This window comes from Rhipicephalus microplus, unplaced genomic scaffold (assembly GCF_043290135.1).
Source record: "Rhipicephalus microplus isolate Deutch F79 unplaced genomic scaffold, USDA_Rmic scaffold_14, whole genome shotgun sequence".
In the NCBI taxonomy this organism is placed as follows: domain Eukaryota; kingdom Metazoa; phylum Arthropoda; class Arachnida; order Ixodida; family Ixodidae; genus Rhipicephalus; species Rhipicephalus microplus.
In genome coordinates this window covers 17,345,853-17,364,944 of record NW_027464587.1, presented here as the reverse complement: position 1 = coordinate 17,364,944, position 19,092 = coordinate 17,345,853, and the positions used below count along the sequence as shown (strand labels likewise).

At 45.4% G+C, this 19,092-nt stretch overlaps 1 protein-coding gene across 4 annotated transcripts in view; it reads left to right on the top strand.

Moving 5' to 3' along the window:
* The window catches only part of LOC119180717 (arrestin domain-containing protein 3), a 379,819-nt gene extending 360,947 nt beyond the window's left edge, over positions 1-18,872 (top strand). For 3 of the 4 annotated variants that reach the window (XM_075882898.1, XM_075882896.1, XM_037431847.2), the window contains one exon: positions 15,926-18,872. In XM_075882898.1, coding sequence (XP_075739013.1) covers positions 15,926-16,146 — 221 coding nt within the window. In that variant the 3' untranslated portion in view covers positions 16,147-18,872. The remainder of the gene's footprint in view (positions 1-15,925) is intronic. The other variant, XM_075882897.1, reaches the window with a different exon arrangement.
* The last annotated feature ends 220 nt before the right edge of the window (positions 18,873-19,092 follow it).

The following is a 19,092-nucleotide window of genomic DNA, read 5'->3' as shown; positions in this document are numbered from 1 at the left end:
TTACATCTCTGGCAATGAAGGGAAAGAAAACCATCAGGAACAACACTATTTACTTTGTTATTGTGCTCGCGCAAGCGATCGTTTATGCATCTACCGGTCTGACCGATATAACACTTTCCACAAGTAAGTGGAATGAGGTATACAACACACATGATGCACTCCACAAATAGGTTTCTATGTTTCTTTTGGCATACATTTGATTTTCCCTTGTCTGGTCTTGTGCTTCTGCACAGACTCACCAACTTATTGGGTGCCGAGAAAACTACGTTAGTGCCACATTTTTCCGCAATCTTTTTTATCCTGTGAGAAACCTTATGCATGTATGGAATCACGGCAAAACTTTCCTTTCTTGAGCTCACCCTATCCATCCCTTCACATCTTTTCTCCAGCACTTTTCTGTGCAATCCTTCGTTCCTGAAGGATTGCACAGAAAAGTGCTGGAGAAAAGATGTGAAGGGATGGATAGGGTGAGCTCAAGAAAGGAAAGTTTTGCCGTGATTCCATACATGCATAAGGTTTCTCACAGGATAAAAAAGATTGCGGAAAAATGTGGCACTAACGTAGTTTTCTCGGCACCCAATAAGTTGGTGAGTCTGTGCAGAAGCACAAGACCAGACAAGGGAAAATCAAATGTATGCCAAAAGAAACATAGAAACCTATTTGTGGAGTGCATCATGTGTGTTGTATACCTCATTCCACTTACTTGTGGAAAGTGTTATATCGGTCAGACCGGTAGATGCATAAACGATCGCTTGCGCGAGCACAATAACAAAGTAAATAGTGTTGTTCCTGATGGTTTTCTTTCCCTTCATTGCCAGAGATGTAAGTGCACACCGAAATTCAAGGAAACGGTTATAATCAATAGAAGTAGGCACGAGATGACGCGGTTGGTATTGGAGGCCGGCAGAATTGCAGAGCTAGGTGACACGTGTGTGAGCAGCCCATCAGTGGTTTTGACAGATAAGGAACTTGATTACATGTATTCGCGATAGGGTTTGTGGTAACATGGGATAAAAGGAAGAAAGAAAAAGTAAAAAAAAGATTGAAAAATATAAAATTGTAAAGTATTGGAACACGCGCGTTGGTTATATTTGATGGTTTTTAGAGCTACGCACGTGCGACGTTGGCGTGGTGGATCGCATACACCACGGAGATCTGCGTGTAATAAACTGTTGTTGAAAGTTAGCGCTGTGTTGTGTCTATGTGCCTTCTCTTGTCCGTGTTCGTTGTCTGCGCTACCATCCATCATCATGCTGACAGCTAAGTTTCAGTCATAGAAAACAAAATAAATCAGTGTTCCAAGTTCGTCGAAATTCCTGAAGTTTACGTTAGAGTAGACACTGAATACGAAAGACGTAGGGCCATTCGCCACAGAGCTGAAAGAAAATACAGACGCACGGGTCTCCTTGAAGATTACCGCGACTGTCAAAGAACGCATGACCGCATGAGACGACAACTGTATAGACTAGGCAAAAAGCGCTGGCGGGATGTCTGCACTTCGCTAACGCCATTTACACCCGAGTCAAAATTATGGAATGTTCTACGCTCTTTAAGTGGGACAGTAACACATCAACAACCATTTAGAGCCTTAGCTTTAGTGAAGAATGTACCGGAAACAACCGTTGCGGACGAATTTTGTCAGCATATTACACGACCTAGTGCAGCCGGGCACACGCCTGAATACATTAAGTCTGTTGGGGATATAAAACATTGATTACTTTTTCTCTCAATATACATCATGATGACCTAGATCATCTGTTTTCACTGCAAGAATTAAATAATGCTCTTGCAGTGTGCCGACAGAAGACAGCAGGTGGTCCTGATGGGATAACATATGCAGCATTAAAAACCTGGGTCCTGTGGCCACATATACTTTGTTGAAGATATTTAATAATGCATGGACAACAGAGTACCTTCCACCCTCCTGGAAAGTTGCAAGAGTGGTACCAATTCTCAAACCCGGAAAAACGCCTTTATCCATAGATTCTTTCCGTCCTGTCAGCCTGACTAGCTGTGTTTGTAAACTTATGGAAAAGATGATAGACGCTAGACTTCAGTGGTGGGTGGAATGTACGAACGTGCTTCCAGAAAATATGGCAGGCTTTCGTAAACGCCGCTGCACCATGGATGCCATTCTAGACATTGTAACTTATGTAAACCACGAGAGGAACTGTGGAAGAATCGTCGTTGCAGTATTTTTAGATATAAAGTGCGCATTCATCACAACCAGCCACGATCATGTACTACACGGTTTAATTCAGTTGGGCATAGTACGCAGCGCACTAAGATGAATTGCAGAATTTCTAAGAGACAGGAAAATCTTCATTGACACGGCTGACGGTAAAAGTAAAGAGCGTGAAGTTAGTCAAGGAGGCCCTCAGGGTAGCGCACTAAGCCCATTTTTATTTAATTGCGTTATGGCTGAAATATCCAATATCTTACCTACTAGTTTGAAATATTCCATATATGCAGACGATCTGTGCATTTCGGCATCAGACACGAGCATTCAAGCAGTTCTGCAAAAACTTCAGGATGGGCTGACAATAATTAATGGCTTTTTTTAAGAGCAGAGGCATGATTCTTTCCCATGAGAAAACATCTGTGCTTCCGTTCACAAGGAAATGCCTTAAGAAATTCAAACTTCAGATAGACTCTCAGCGCTTAAAACTTGTGCCGCAGCACAAACTTTTAGGGGTTATTTTAGACAGACGTCTGTCTTGGGCACCGCAGATAAAATCATTAGAGGACAAAGTCAACTCCCTAATCAATATATTACGGCGACTGACCGGTGTGAGGTAGGGTAGTTCATGTTCTTCTTTATTGCGTGTACGTTCAGCAATAATTCAACAAAGAATAGCTTACTCTGCCCCAGTTTTACATGCGATATCACGTAACTTAGAGGAGAGGATTCAAAGATTGTTGGCCAGAAGCCTTCGTATATGTCTTGGTGTACCACGAGCGTCTGCCAGTGCTTTAGTAATTGCGGAGTTTCGTCAACCGACTTTCCATGCTATGAGATTTACGGAAACTTGCCGGCATTATCTTCGATTGGCAACTCAACACGCTAATAATCCCCTATACCAAGCTATTCAGGAGAGATCAGCTGCAAGAATGCATAAAAATATACTAGAATTCAAGAGTTTACTGCCTACGCACGAATACTGGCCTCCATGTACATCCCACTCACCATATCGACTCTCTATCCCAGATAATACAACTTCAATTCCGGGAACAAATTGTAAGAACAATCTGCCAATAATTGTAATAAAGCAATTAACTTTAACACACCTTTATCCTTACTATGAAGACTATATTCACGTGTACACCGACGCATCATGTCTGAATCAAAGCTCTACGTCGGCATCTTTTGTACCTGCATACGAAGCGAGAAAAGCTTTTAAACTCAGCCATTTCACAACATCCTTGTACAACGATAGAACTCTATGCAATACTCTGTGCTTTACGCTTCATATGTTTACAGCCAGGTCCACTTCGATGGGTAGTTATCAGTGACTCACAGTCCTCATTAGTTTCTTTAAAAGGAATCAGCTTGGGAAACAAAGCTAGTGAGCTCGCATATGAAATACAGAGGACGTACGCTATAGCAAAAAATTTAAACCACATTATAATGTTCCGGTGGGTGCCAAGCCTGTGGAACCACAGGAAACGACATAGCTGATCACATTGCACGTGCAGCAAATGAAGAAAATAATATATCACTGCTACCTCTATCGATGAGCGATGCACGTTGTCTTATAAATAACATGAGCTGTCAACTGTCTAAGGAAACCTGGCTCGAAAAAGGTGCGCAAAACTCTCTGTTGTATAACATTGATCCCGGTATAGAATTGAACATTCCGTTAAAGGTTAGCCGATCGGTAGAAACAGTCATCCATAGGCTTCGACTTGGTACAGCCTCCACGAAGGTTTTTCTGCATAGAATAAGGAGAGCTGGCAGTCCCACCTGCTCATGTGGAGAAGCTCAAGAAGACGTGGAGCATAATCTTCTGCATTAAAAAATCATGACGTACCTCGAAAGAACCTTTTTCCAAAACTCCATTCTTTGGATAAGCTACCTCCATCAATCGCAAAAATTTTGGGTCCATGGCGAAAAGAAAAGCTACAAGCAACTGCGGGACGTGCAGTCGTTCACGTTCTGGAGGAATCAGAAATAGCTCAAAAGTACTAAACAAAAAACAAATGTATACCGCGGTATGTTTCAAAACAGTATTTTCCTGCTTCACTAGAATATTTTTGGGAAAATTTTTCTGAAAACATGTCAGTATTTAAGCGACAAGATCACCTTACACGTTATATTGAACTTTCACGTTTTTGTGTGAACACTTAAATTGGCGCGATTACTTGTGTGGATTTCTTTTGTTTTGTTTTTTTACAAACTCAGTGTGGTGTGGACACAGTTCTACGCAGTGTGGACTCAGTTCTGTGTGGTGTGGACATTCAGTGTGGAAAAACGTGAACTCATTGTGTAAGTGTTGTGCTATGTACATACGTATAGCCTTGTGTTTGCTTCAAAATGTGCGATGTTGACTTTTGTGCAAGAGAAGAGGAGTAGCCGGCGCTACGCATTCGCACCAAGCTCTCCTTACATACATTTATTAAAAAAAAGTTATGAAAAAGAGGTAATGGAGAGTACCTTAGTAACCTTAGCTTCGCTGATGACATTGCATTGATGAGTAACTTTGGGGACGAATTGCAACTTATGATTATGAATTAGACAAGGAGAACAGAAAGGTAGGTCTGAAAATATTTATGCACAAAACTAAAGTGATGTGCAACAGTCTCGGCAGGAAACAGCACTTTGCGATAGGTGGAGAGACGCTGGAAATTGTGAAGGCATATGTCTGTGTAGGACAGCTAGTAAACACGAAGCCGAACAATCAGAGTAAAATAACTAGAAGAATAAGAATGGGATGGGCCATAATCGACAAGCATTCTCAAATATATGAATGGTAATCTGCCGATAACTCTAAAGAGGATACCAGCTGCATCGTGGCAGTACTTACCTACAGACCAGAAATCTGGTCTGTAGGTAAGTAGGTCTGTAGGTAAAGAGGGTTCAGCTTAAATTAAGGACGACGCAGAGAGCAATGAGAAGAAAAATGTTAGGTGTAACCTTAAGAGACCAGAACAGAGCAGAGTGGATCAGGGAACAAACCGGGGTTAGAGATATCATAGTTGAAATAACGAAAAATAATGGAAAGTGGGCGGGGAAAGTAGCACGTAGGCAGGATAGCCGGTGGTCATTAAGGGCAGCTAAATGGATTCCCCATGAAGGCCACCGGGTTAGCGGGAGACGGAAAGTTAGGAGGGCAGATGATATTAGAAAGTTTGCGAGCAAAAAGTGGCAGCAAGCACAGGACCGAGTTGAATTGCGGAACATGAGAGAGGCCTTTTTCCTGCAGTTGACGCAGTCAGGCTGATGATGATGATGATTCTTTGCGTAGCTCTGCCTTCCCAATACCACGCCATAATATCCTATGGTTTACCACATGCGTTTTTTGTTTTCTTCCTCTCCCTTATGTTCTTTCCCCACTGCATTCCTATGCATGGATATTGCCACCTGGTGTTCTGTGCCAGGGAACAGTGAGCCAGTTCTGTGCCAGTGAACACAGATGACGAAGACGAACAAGACCAACAAATCGTGCCAGCGGAGACATCCTTCTTTGTGTCTCAGATTTTGATAGTCGCGTCTCCTTCTACATTTTTATGAGCTCCTAGCATGGGACAACTGCTGGAGGTGGGGAGTTGGCCGAAAAACCACGAAGTCCCAGCTCTCGATAAGTGCACTGTCGGTAGATGTGCCCAGGTTCGCCACAGTGATAGCAAATAGGACGTCGATCAGGGGCCCGCCACACGTCTGATTTTCACGGAAACGGTCGGCGGTCGCTGAGGTACGGACCCGCTTGGACTGCCTGAAGCATGGTTTGGGCCGTGGTATGAGGCGGAGAGAAATGGGGTGCAGGTTGGCACAGAGTTTGGTCTGCCGGAAACATGGCAGGGGCCGTGATGAGAAGCAGAGCCAAAAGTGGTGCTGGCTGGAGCGGAGTTTGCGCATACGGCATGCGAGAGAAGTCATTTAGGGGCCGCGGCTCTGTCTGACAGGACGGTTCTCGTAGTGCCTGCTGAACTTCATCTCTGACGATGCCGGACAAAGAACTGACAGTGAGCGCCGAGGGTACTGATAACTTCTGAAGTTCTTCGCGGCTTACAGAGAATAGGTGAATGACACATCCAAACAAGATAATCACGACATGCGTGCCATGTAACAACATGACTAGATGCTACACTCATGATGTGCTCGTGGCTGCTTCGCTAGCTTCGCATATATCAAATTTGATATGACGTGACGTAAATGGATGACGAAGTTATGTGACTGGTGAAAACATAATAATTTTAAAGTGCGTGTGATGTGAGAACATCACTACATACCACGGTGGGGGGCACTGCTGAGCACCCACGATGGCAGACGTGCCTGACCTCGGCTCCTTGTTTTTTTTGTCAGTTTGAGTAGTTTTTTCCGCTGATAGACCACGGTTCATTGCAGCAGAAATGAATTCCAGTTACACGTTAGCCTGCGTCGCACAGACAGCGTTTTTGGAGAATCGTTTTCTCTTTCCCTCTGTGTTTTGTGAACTGACCACCCTAAGCCTAGTGAGCAGCTTCGAACTGGACAAGGGCCCAGCTGCCGGCGGCTGCGTTCGCACCGCGTTCGCACCACGTCCGCGCGGCCGTGCCTAGTCTGGTGAACCTGTTCTTACCCGCAAACTTTTCTATCTCATCTGCCCATCTAACTTTCTGTGTCCCCCTTACCCGCTTGCCTTCTCTGCGAATCCAGTCCGTTACTTTTAATGACCAGTGGTTATCCTGCCAACGCACTACAAGCCCGGCCCATTGCAATTTTTTTTCCTGATTTCGACTATGATATCCTTAACCCGTGTTTGTTGCCTGATCAACTCTGCAGCTTCTCTTCTTGTCTCTCAAGTGTACACCTATCATTTTCCTTACCATCGCTCGCGTCGTCGTCCTCTATTTAGACTGAAACCTCTTTGTAATTCTCCAGGTTTCTGCTCCGTGGCTAAGTACCGACCAGATGCAGCTGTTTATACGCCTTCCCCTTGAGGGATAGTGGCCGACTACCAGTCATGATATGAGAGTGCTTGCCAAATGTGCTTCACCCCATTCTTATTCTTCTAGTTACTTCAATCTCGTGGTTTCGCCCCACGGTTACTACCTGTCCTATAAGTAGACGTAGTCTTTTACAACTTCAAGAACACTATTATCTATCTCGAAGCGCTGTTCTCTTCCGAGGTTGTTGTACATTACTTTCGTTTTCTGCAGAATAATTTCAAGACCTACCTTTCTGCTTTGCTTGTCTAACTCCGTGATCATAAGTTTCACTTCGTCCCCTGAGTTACTCAGCAATGCGATGTCATCGGCGAAGCGTAGGTTACTAAGGTACTCTTCATTAACTCTTATCTCTAACTCTTCCCCTTCTAGGCTTCTGAATAACTTCTGTAAGCACTTGGTAAAAAGCATTGGGTAGATTATATCCCCCTTGCCTTACACCCTTCTTGATTAGTATTCTGTTGCTTTCTTTATGAAGCACCATGATGATTTCTCGCCTTCTCCTAATCTATGAAGGCTATGTATAGCGGTTGGCTATATTCTGAGCATTTCTCTATTACCTGATTGATAGTATGAATGTGGTCGATTGTTGAGTAGCCTGTTCATAATCCTGCTTGTTCTTTCGGTTGATTGGATTGAATTCTAATATTTTCTTAATTATGTTAGCCTTTGTAAATAGCGTGTACACGATGGAGAGTAAGCTAATCACCCTGTAATTCTTCAAGTATTTGTCATCTTCTTTTTTTATGTATAAAGATGATATTAGCACTCTTCCGAGATTCTGGTACTCCTCCTGAAGCGTTCAGCTTTAGCTGTGCTCTCCGGAAGAGTTGTCGGAATCTTTAAAAGATAGTGCACGCTTGGAAAGAATACCTCTGAGCAATTGGCAACCGCTTGCATCGCAGACATGCTCAGAAATTCCCGCTTCTATTTCACAGCATATACTGCTAACTCCCCTTGCAATGCTGAAGTTGAGATAATGTTCGAGTATGCATGTCAGTAAATTTCTCGGCAGTGGAAGGAGTGGCTGATTCGGCAATGCTCTATGGCAGAAGCGAATAAAGCATCCTCAAGGTGTGCCGATGCTTTTTAAAGCGCTGATTAAAGTGGTCTATTACATAGTCCAGAAATGGCCAGAAATAATGAAAGCTTAAAGTGCAGCTTATTGTGCACGCCAGCCACTGGCACGTTATTTCGATGAAGCTGTCTCCCTGTGACAAGCGACATTCTCATTTTCGCCAGTTGTCAACTGTGCACTGGGAGCAGCGCCACTTTTCGGGGAATAATAATCAAGCCGTACCGTACGGCATTTACGCGCGACCATCTAGTCCCATAGAAGGGCGCTGATCGACCCAGGACATGAACTACTAAGCAATACGTGTAGGCAGCATATTTAAAGGGTGCTATTTCGCATTTCTAGGAAGCAACAAGCTAAGCAATGTTCGGGCAGTGACCCTGAATGCGAGAAACGAGAACTTTAGCGACGATACATGTCGGCTGGTAAAGTTCCTCTTTAAACACTAGCGCTCGTTTCTCGCCTCACGTAAAGATTCGCTGGTATACATTTCCTCCGCTTCCCTTCAAGTGCCGGTAAGGTCGCGCTCTCCCAGTATCTTACTCTGTACGCTAGACGTCTCACGTTTGTGATTACCCCCATATGAAAAACTGATAGTTTCTGTCGCGTTCTGATGGAATACCACAAGCACGAATGAATTCGAAGGAGGTGATGGCAGCAGTGAAATTCCAGCGACTCGCATCAGAATGCTCAAAACAGAAAAACCAACAGGAATGGACAGTGCACAGTAAAGCGTAAGTAAACTCGAGTTGCATGCGCTGGCAGTTCTCGTTGTAGTAGACGCGTTCTGAGAAATAGGTTATGGGTCACTATATGCTCTGAACAACCGTTGAGGTCGTTCATTCATCGATGGTGAACCCATCACTGAAGATTGTGTATGGTTGGAGGCTGCTCCTGTTCGCGCCGGTGCAAGTACTGGAAAGATGAATGCACGTATGATGCGCGATGAAATACTGAATCTGTTGAATTAAAAAAAAATGTCAGCTGCACAATTGAAAACACCGGAAGACACTTTGCCGCAACGCTGTCATTTGAGGGAGCCGAGTAGAGATCCACGAAAAAAGAACGAGAACATACTATGTTTTTTGCGTGTATTTAAATGTTTTAGTGGATACGCACAGCGACCAAGGTTTATGTGAGTAGGTATAGTCTGGTCGCACGTGCACTTTAGATTGAGACCAAGTGAACATTTCTCATCAATGATTACCTTGCCCTCACAGATTGCACAACAAAACCTCTACGATTAAATCACTTCAGGGATATCAATAGTCACAGTGCAACTGGAAGTCTGCCCGAAAGATAACGTCTGCAAATCGGTGTAGCTAACATGCCGCTTATCTTGCAAAAAATTATTTATTGCGTATCACAAGGATGCTTGCATTCAAACAGTAAAGTAAAAATATGTTCACTAAAAGCTACCACTGCGTCAGGGCGGCTTGACATATAGAGATTAATATAAAAATCATTCCCATCGGCATGAAGTCATGGACATTCGCAGTAGGAAATTCGCTCAGCAAGGTAAGCAAAACGAAAATGTAATTATGAATGTACGAAAACAAGCTCCCTATACCTCTGAATCTTCGTTGTAAGCGGAACCCTCCTTGATCTGTCAAACGCACTTCACCCCTATGAGGACTACACCATGTACGCTTAATACAGAATAACAATTAACGATGTCTTCTTTGATCGAGTAGGTAATCGCAACAAGGCGTTTTCGAAGACTAGTCCATTCAATAGTGGGACGACAGGTCGTTGCTCCAAATGGTCACTGTACATGTCATTTACTGTATTTAGAGTACTTCTTACAGTACAACCCCGCCGCCGTGGTCTATCAGCTAAGTTACTCGGCTTCTGACCCAAGGTCGCGGGATCGAATTCCGGCTGCAGCGGCTGCATTTTCGATGGAAGCGAGAATGCTGTAGGTCCGTGTGCTTCGATTTGGGTTCACGTTAAAGAACTCCGGGTGGTCGAAATTTCCGGAGCCCTCCATACGGCGTCTCTCATAATCATACGGTGGTTTTGGAACGTAAAATCCCACATGTCAATCAAACATTCTTACATCATCTTTACTTGCTCTCTTCACAATTATATGCACGAGGAGAAGGGGAATCTCATGACTTAATTGATATACATGTGTACCATCTGTTTGAACTACCGCCGATAGTGACGTCACAGAAAAAAGCTGATGCTTGTGCCCCCCCACCGTCAAGTCTGTGCGACCCCCCCCTCCCCCCAAGAAAAAAGTTTCTGGCTACACCCCTGAATCACGTAAGTTGCCTCCTACTTGACATGGCACATCTCCGAGAAGAAAAAAATAAGATTTCTTAATCAGGAAAGTGTATAAGCAAGCCATATGCTTACCCAAAAACACAAGCACAGTGAAACTATTAGAACTAGGCTTTCTCTTTTTCCTTTATTTTTCGGTGTCTCTCGAATGATTACTAAGTTCTTAAAAGAAAATTAGCCCTTGACGGATTCCGCTTCGTCGTGTGGATGCGTACCTCGACTAATTGTTAGAAGCGCACGACATAGCATATTATGAATGGCTTTCTAAGACTTAAGTGGGCTTGTACACCTTCGAAAAACTGGGAATACGGAATCACGCGCAGCAAGGTGAAAAAGCCAATGTACTCGTGATGGTCAGGGATAGAATAGTGATTCCACTGCAGCCCAAAAGTATGCACTCGGAACATCACACCGGCCGAAGAAATTATACAGCGCAGGAAGTGAAAATTCGGACATAGCTAAGAACTGGTATTCGTAGAGGCGGCCAGAATCGCGCCCAGGTGTGGTTACGTGGCTGCGGTGGTCAACTGTAAAGGGACATGCAAGGCGAGTTCTACGGAGCAAACGCCACTCGCTGAGACGGCCGGATGGATGGGTGAATGGATATGGCTGTACCCTTTAGATCGGGTGGTGGCTAGTGCGACCAAGCCGTAACACTTATTGAACCAAAAACTAGATTTATTTTTTCCCTTTAAATAGGGAGGTTGATGATTCGTACTTTGCAGTGAAGCGTTCAATTTTCACTCATGCCTTGACTTTAGCCACCAATCATATAACCTCCTTCTAGTTAATTCTACCCGCTTAAAGTCTATTTTGCCCTCTCTGTCTCTAAACCCAACTGCTTTGAAAAACTCTGCACCATCATCCTGAACTATAAAGCGCAGCCCTTTACAGAACATTATCAAGTGTTCGGCAGTTTCATCTTCCTCTCCACATGCACTGCGTACCGTGTTTACCCCTTCGTATTTGGCCCGATATGTCTTGGTCTGCAATACTCCCGTCCTGGCCTCAAACAGTAGAGAACTACCCCGATTATTATCATTGATCCTTTCCTTGGCAATTTCTTGCTTAAAAGTTCGATAGACCTCTAGTGCAGACTTCTTAATCATGCCAATTTTCCACATATCGGTCTCAGCTTCCTTCACCTTCTTCTTAACCAATAATTCTTTTTGGTTTGGTCCTCTGCCATTTTCTAAGTATTTACCAGTCAATTTTCTCGTTCGCTTCCTCCATTTTGTATCGACATTCTTCATGTACAAGTAGCCCAATACCTTCCTAGCCCAACGCTCCTCCCCCAATTCCCTCAATCGCTTTTCAAATTTTATCTTGCTGCTAGCTTCCCTGCCCTCAAATTATGTCCATCCCATGTCACCTTGTACTCCCTGATTTGGTGTATTCTCGTGAGCTCCTAAAGCAAGCCTACCTGTTCCACGTTACTTAATTTCTAATCTTGCTTGAACTTCTGATCTCATGCACAAGACCGCATTGCCGAACATCAGCCCAGGAACCATGACCACTTTCCATATTCCTCTCACAACACCATACCTAATGTAATTCCACAGTGCCCTATTTTTCATGACTGCTGCATTCCTGTTACCTTTAGTCGTTACGTATATTTCGTGTTCCCTCAGACACTCGGTCCCATTGCTTACCCATACGCCCAGATATTTGTATTTATCTGTTATCTCTAGCATGACCTCCTGTATCCTAAGCTCACTACCTTCGTTGTCATTAAAAATCATGACTGCTGATTTTTCCTTACTGAATCTATAATCTAACCTATCTCCCTCATTACCGCAGATGTCCATCAATCTCTGCAAATCATCCTTGTTGTCGGCCATTAGCAGCATATCATCTGCGTACATCAATGCTGGTAGGGCCTGTTCAATGAGTTTTCCTTGTTTGACGAAAGAGAGATTGAAGCCCAGTCCACTTCCCTCTAATTTGGCCTCTAATCCTTGTAGGTACATCATGAATAATAAGGGTGACAGGGGACACCCCTGCCTAAGCCCCCGTTTTACCCCTTCAGGCTTGGATACCTGTTTTTCCCACTTTATAACTACCTTGTTACCTTGACAGATATCCTTTAAAAGATTAGTGGCTGCATGTTCCACGCCTAGTGTGTCAAGTATTCTCCATAATTCCTCTTGAACTACGAAATTGTACGCTCCCTCGATATCCAAAAATGCTAGCCACAGAGGCCTGTGTTCCTTTTCTGCTATATCGATGCACTGCGTCAGTGAGAACAGATTGTCCTCCAACCTCCTGTGTTTCCTAAACCCATTCTGCAGTTCCCCCTGCACCTCATCCTCTATCTACGCTTGGAGTCTTTCCTTTATAATCTGCATCGCCAGCCCGTAGGCCACTGATGGCACTGTTATAGGACGGTAGTTGTTTATGTCAACTTTGTCCCCCTTTCCTTTAAAGATCATGCTCATCCGGCTAAGTTTCCATCCATCGGCGACTTCACCATCGATTAATATTTTGTTCACTGCCTCTCTCACAGCCTGCTTCGACTTCGAACCTAATGTCATTATCAGCATGATTGGGATGCCATCTGGGCTTGTTGATGTACTACTAAGAGCCCTTTTCTCAGCCCTTTCCCACTCTGGTTGTGAAAATGGAGCCATTGCGCCACTTGATTCATCCTTGTCTATTGTAGTGCATAAAGCACTTCTTTGTTGAAGTTTTTCTGTTACCCTTGTTCTTATATATTCAATAGCTTCGTCCCCTTTTAACCTAGCACCTTGAGCTGTAGTTATAAACCTCGGCTCTAGGCTCGTCTCCTTTCTTAGGGAGTTTAGATGGTTCCGAAATTTCGCAGCTGCCTTTCTATCTTTTTTGTGTACTTCTGCCAGCCACTGAGCTCCCTTTCTTTTATACTTTTCATTGATCAGAAGAGACGCATCCCTTCTACAGCTTAGAAAGATTTCCCATTTTCTTTCAACATCATCTGCCGTTTCACCCCGCTGCTTAGCATGTCTGTGTTCCCTAGAGGCTTTCTGACGTGTTGCTATGGCTCTCTTAACTTCCTCATCCCACCAACTTTTGGGTTTGTGTCTTCTTTTCCGGGGTGACTTGTCACGCGCCTTAGCAAGCTCTAGCTCAGTCTAATTAGATTCGTGTATGACCACACTGTTTTATTATCCTCATTGATTACTTTCTGAATTTGTTTAGTAGCTATTTCAATTTGCCTTTCTGAATAAAAATTTTCCTGTAGTTGCTAATCTTGTCTCCTTCCCACTTTCACTGCTTTTCCAAAACTTAGCTTGATACGTTTGTGATCACTACCCAGACTTCTGGAGCCACCTTCATCTATGTGCCTTCCCCTGAGCTTATCATACATCCTACTTGACATCAGTGCGTAATCTATCGTCAACTGCAGCCTTCCTACCTCCCATGTTATTTGCCCTTCACACTTCTCGGTACTGTTGCAAATGATCAAATCAAGCCTTTCACGCATATCCATGATCATTTTGCCTGTCGGGTCGGTATACCCATCTATATCTTCGATGTGCGCATTCATATCTCCTAGTATAATTATCTCGCACTCTCCCCCTAACTCCTGAATGTCCTTTGATATACACTCTACCATTGCCTGGTTTTCCTCTCCGGCCTTTGCTTCCGTGCAGAAGTACACGAAACCAAGGAGTGTCATTTGCCCTGCCACTTTCCCTTTTAGCCGTAAATGTTCGTTGCACTCCTGCTCGACCCTTTGCCAGCCTGTACTTTTATGAATGAATGCCCCAATACCACCCCCCTTTCTGCTGCCTTCTGTTCTATTACAATATTCCCACGCGTAGTCTGCATTGTTAGGAGGTTGTTCCATGTCCCCGAGATGTGTTTCTACAAAACAGTATACCATCGGCCTCTGCTCCCTTAGCTGTTCTTCCATCTCTTCCCACTTGAGCCTGTTCGTACCACCCAGCATGTTAATTCTGCGCTGTGGCCGAGGAGGTGGCCACAGCGCTCGCGGTGGTGACCACCGTAACCGAAGTAGTAAATAGCGACGACCCGCAAGCACAAATAAGTAACTATTCTAACGGCCGTGTCTCCCAAGAGGAGCTGCGGATCCTAATGAGTAACGAAGAAAAAATTGGGTTGAAAAAAGGTACTTTCATCTTATGAACCCCCGCACACACACACAAACCCCGCTGGCCGGCAACGAGGCGGCTCGTGCACTCACAAACCGAGCGGTTGGGAACGCCGACGCCGCCTCGGCCCACGTTCTACGCGGGAAGAGTTGGAATGAACCGGATGACTAGTTACCATGAAACAACGCAGCACTACAAGCTAGGAAGGCGAAAATACCCTCCGCCACACAACATGATAAATAAAAAACAAGCAGTTGCGTGGCGACACCTGCAAACACATACTTATCCCAATCCACTTCTCTTTAGTCTCTGGTATACCCTGATCTGTTCTTTAACAGTAAAATACAAGCTTTACGATGACAGGGCCACACTTACCCATATACTATGGGAATGCTTGAGTTTAGATGACAGCAAAGACAGAAAGCACGAAAAGGCAGTCTCGGACCGCAAGGCGCGCTGAGAGGGGGCTCTGTTCAGCTCCTTATTAGAACAACTATGGGCCGTCCAGCGAGCCGAAGAAGCCGCCCGTGGTCAAGGATTCGTGGTCGATGCCTAGGCTGGGGCCCACTTTAAATCAACTTCGCTTGACTTCTTCAGGAAACTGGCTAGCGGACGCTGCCTGTGTCAGAGTTGCGAGGCGAGACAGGGAGAGGTAACGTGCCCAGTATTCTACCGCTGAGCCATGCTGGTGTCCGCAAACTGACCCTTGGCAGGCTTGACGTCGGGAAAGTAATAAAGCATTTTATAAAAGCAATGGAACAACCAGGTGTTGCACGATGTGAATCGCATGATGACTTGGCCGTGCAATGCTCCAACCTAATACGAAAGCTTGTTCTTGATCTCTGATAACGGTGGAGCATGCCCACTTCAGGCATAATTATTCATTTATCAGCCGCTGCATAAAAAATGCACTAAATTTCTTGCAAGTGTGTAGCGGATGCCACGTTCTTCAAAAAATTAGGAAAGACGACATAATGAATCCAGGCCTGCAACACAATAATTATGATTATTTATGGCGTAGGGGGTACCCAGCAAGTGGTCTTTTAGCAGTTAACCAAAGAGTGTTTAGAAAAATCTCTGACAGGTTACTCTTCCAGCTTTCGCTGTGACTGCGCTGCGCGTTCTGTGCAAGCCTGGTGGTTTTTTAGGGAATATTATTGAGAACTCAATAATGATGATGACTTCTCGGTAATGTTCAGCCTAACGAAGAAAAACGAGCCCTGCTTACACTTGTTTCCTTGTTCCTTTTTGTAGTGTTGTAAGCGATCCCGTGCGTGATATAGGTCCGCAGTTCAGACGTATGCATGTTCTTTTTTCCCCACAGCTGTGTGCTGCGACCACGTGGAAGGAGGGATGTACATCGGGCCCGAGTTTCAGCTGGGCCAAGTGTACGATGGCTCCCTGGGTGTCGAAGAGGGCGAGACGGTGGTGTTGTACAGGCCGGTGTACGTGTCCATTCGAAACCCTACTCGCGGGAGCAGCAACGCCACCGCCGGCGCGTCGTCTGCAACAGCTACGAGCGACGACTCGGTCGGCGTCGCGTAACGCTCCCACGTCGCTTTTCCGCCACGGTTTCTGTTTTGCGCTAGACGGTCACGAATCGCAGTACCGACCAGTGCATCCGCCGACAAAAGAGAGAGAGAAGGTTATTTAGCGACCACGTAGCACAGGCATGTATGCAAAATAAACATTAGAAAATTGGGAAACGCTGCTCGAATGCTTCCAGGGTTAATTGTTTACGGCTCCGTGCCATGCCTTGTAAAAAGTCCTGTGAGGCCTGATATCTTAAAACGTGTGGAACTGAGCTTGTTGGTATATCTTCGCTTGCCAGCGCCTGGTCCTGTTCTCTCTGTTGCGACGTCTTTCGCAGTCGGAAACCTAATACTTTTTGCAGCTCAGTATTCAGCGAATATTTTTTTGCCTCATGAAGAATTCGTCGACAGGTCTTGAGCAAAGGTGGGCAACGGATGAAAGAATACGATGACGAGCGCTAAAGGCAAATTTTTTGATTTACTGAAACCCGCGGATAAATAAATATACAATGCTTGGACGCTTGATGCCCCAGCCATCGCGTAAGAAGGATGCCATTTGCAACTGAGATGTCGTGTGTTTTGTCTGCGTCCTTGTTGTTCTTGTAAACTAAGACAGTTTTTACTTCTTATACGCAACCTTTGTTGGGTTCCCTGTGTTTCACCCGAGACTTTCTTACCAGCTCGACAGACTCCTGTCGAATGTCCACTTATAAATCATTAAGGCTGGTGCACACCGGCGACTAGCAGCGGTCGTGCGACCATCCAGACTGGCGACCAAAAAGCCACTGATGTTCACACCAGAACACCGACAGAGGCTGCATACGAGTGACCGGCAGCCGCGAAACTGGAGAGTCACGTCCGGATCTCTTTATCAGTGAGAACTCTGGAGACCGGCGCCGATAAGCTGATCGCCGCCAGCTCAGTGAGCATAGCAAACCGAGCGCGCTGCATTTATTGTTTCTCTCCGTTCTAGCACAGCGTTTCGACAGAGTCAATGAGTTAGATTCTAGCGATCAACAAGAGATTGTCATGGTGCTAGTGCACTGTGCCATGGTGTCAGCGCTCGCAGCACAGATGCCGCCCCCCCCCCAAAAAAAAAAACCGTTGGTGGGTGCGACCGTCCCTTCAATCGCGAGAATTGGTTGGCCATGCAAGCTGTCTACCTTTCGAGCTGCACTGAGACGACGAGGAGTATTTCCGAGAGTGGTACGTATTCAGAAACGCTCCTGATTTTATCTTGACTTGCCACAGTCTCCAATGCAGCACGAATGCGTCTCTAAAGCGGTGTGTTAAGTCGTCGCCAATGCAAGAAGCACACACGCGTTCCAAACGCGTTGCATTGAAAGCGGTGACAAGTCAAGTTCAAGACAAAAAATAATTCTGAATACTGGGGCAAAATAGCGCACAATTTCTTTTCTCTTTACTTTGACGGTGTGTAGGATCTTGGAAATGCCGCGACGTAAATTCGACATTTTTCTCGAGCTGCTGCGCCCAGCCATCTCCAAGCCAAGTATTCTGTGGTGGCTATGGGGCCACAGACCCAGAGGAACCCACTCGTTTGTATCTGGTGGCAGTAGGCTAGCACAATAAAAAAGAAACAAAAAATTGAGCACCGCTGAGTGGTTCCAGCAGCTTTGCGACTGCGAACTGAAAAATTGGTCAGGAAGCGACTAGCCAAAGCAGTCGCTTTGCGACCGTTTGCGGCCGTTCGCGAATGGTCGCGCGACCACTGCTGGTCGCCGGTGTGCACCAGCCTTTACGCTTCAATGTCGGCCCAGTGACAGCGCTGCAAGCAAACCCTTGCGTGGGCTCCACACGCAGTGTGGCGGTGTTGCAGGCAAACCTTGACTTCTTCACCTCTTGGGACCTGAACCTGGTGGTGCCTCGGGGCCTTCGCGTCAAACTCTTTTTTTCACACCAGCGAAGGTAACAGGGTCTTGGCCTGAGCCAAGTGCCGCTAAATTATCGACCGTAGCGGCGAACGTGAAACAACGGAAAGAAAGGATGCGCGTATTGTTGCGAGATCACACCGATGCTCTGCCACATCATGTGGGAATAGATGGTCTCCACCGAAGATCAAGAAAGAAGGATTCAGTCATTGATGTCAAGCCCTGCTTTTGGGCACCGGCTCAGGCGGGTCTGAACGACCGAAAGGCATTCCCGGGTTTTGGGGCATCTGCAAGTGGCGTCATCTATCAGTGACAGCAACGGCGTTCTGCTGCAAATAAATGAAAAGTAGGCGAAAAAGCTCCTATCTGATGAAAAAAATCATCAAAAGTAACTCCCGGGTATATGCATCAGAGACACACTGCAAAGTTCTACCAATTTCACTCTATTGCATTGCAAAGCCAGTAGCTTCCCAGGGCAATTGAACACTGCTCGTTAGAAACACGTGATGCCCCAGTGTTGAAACGCTCAACCACTCTGGAAAGCCATGTGGTTTGTAGTGAGACACTACAAATTTACGAGAATGCTCCAGTGGTTTTCTTCTGTGTATAACCGGGAGTTACTCTTGGTAACTATTTTTTAAGGTGTGATTTCTTCCGCCTATTTCTTTTACAGTTAAGACACGTCACTGCTGTCACCGATGAGAGATGGTATTACGTGTACATGTCCCCGAATACTGGTCGTAGTGGCGAGGACCAGTGGTGCCTTGGAATATGGGCCCGACCGTAAGGCATTGCCCTGTTGCAGAGGAAAAGAAGTTTTGTGCGTAAATAAAGTTTTGTTCTTCTTCTTCTTCCTGGCCTTTCTTCATGCGACTACACCGTAAATGCCGCATAGAGGGATTTGTTCCTGCTAGAAAGTGTTTGGCGCGTTCCGTCGCCTCAAGCTCAGCGGAGAAGCAACGCATTTACCAGAGTAAGAGGCACAGAAGCTGAGTCCCATTGTCTCGGATTTGGTATTTAACCTCTGGAGAAAGTTGCTGCCCAAGGCCACAGCTGCGACTTAATTCTAA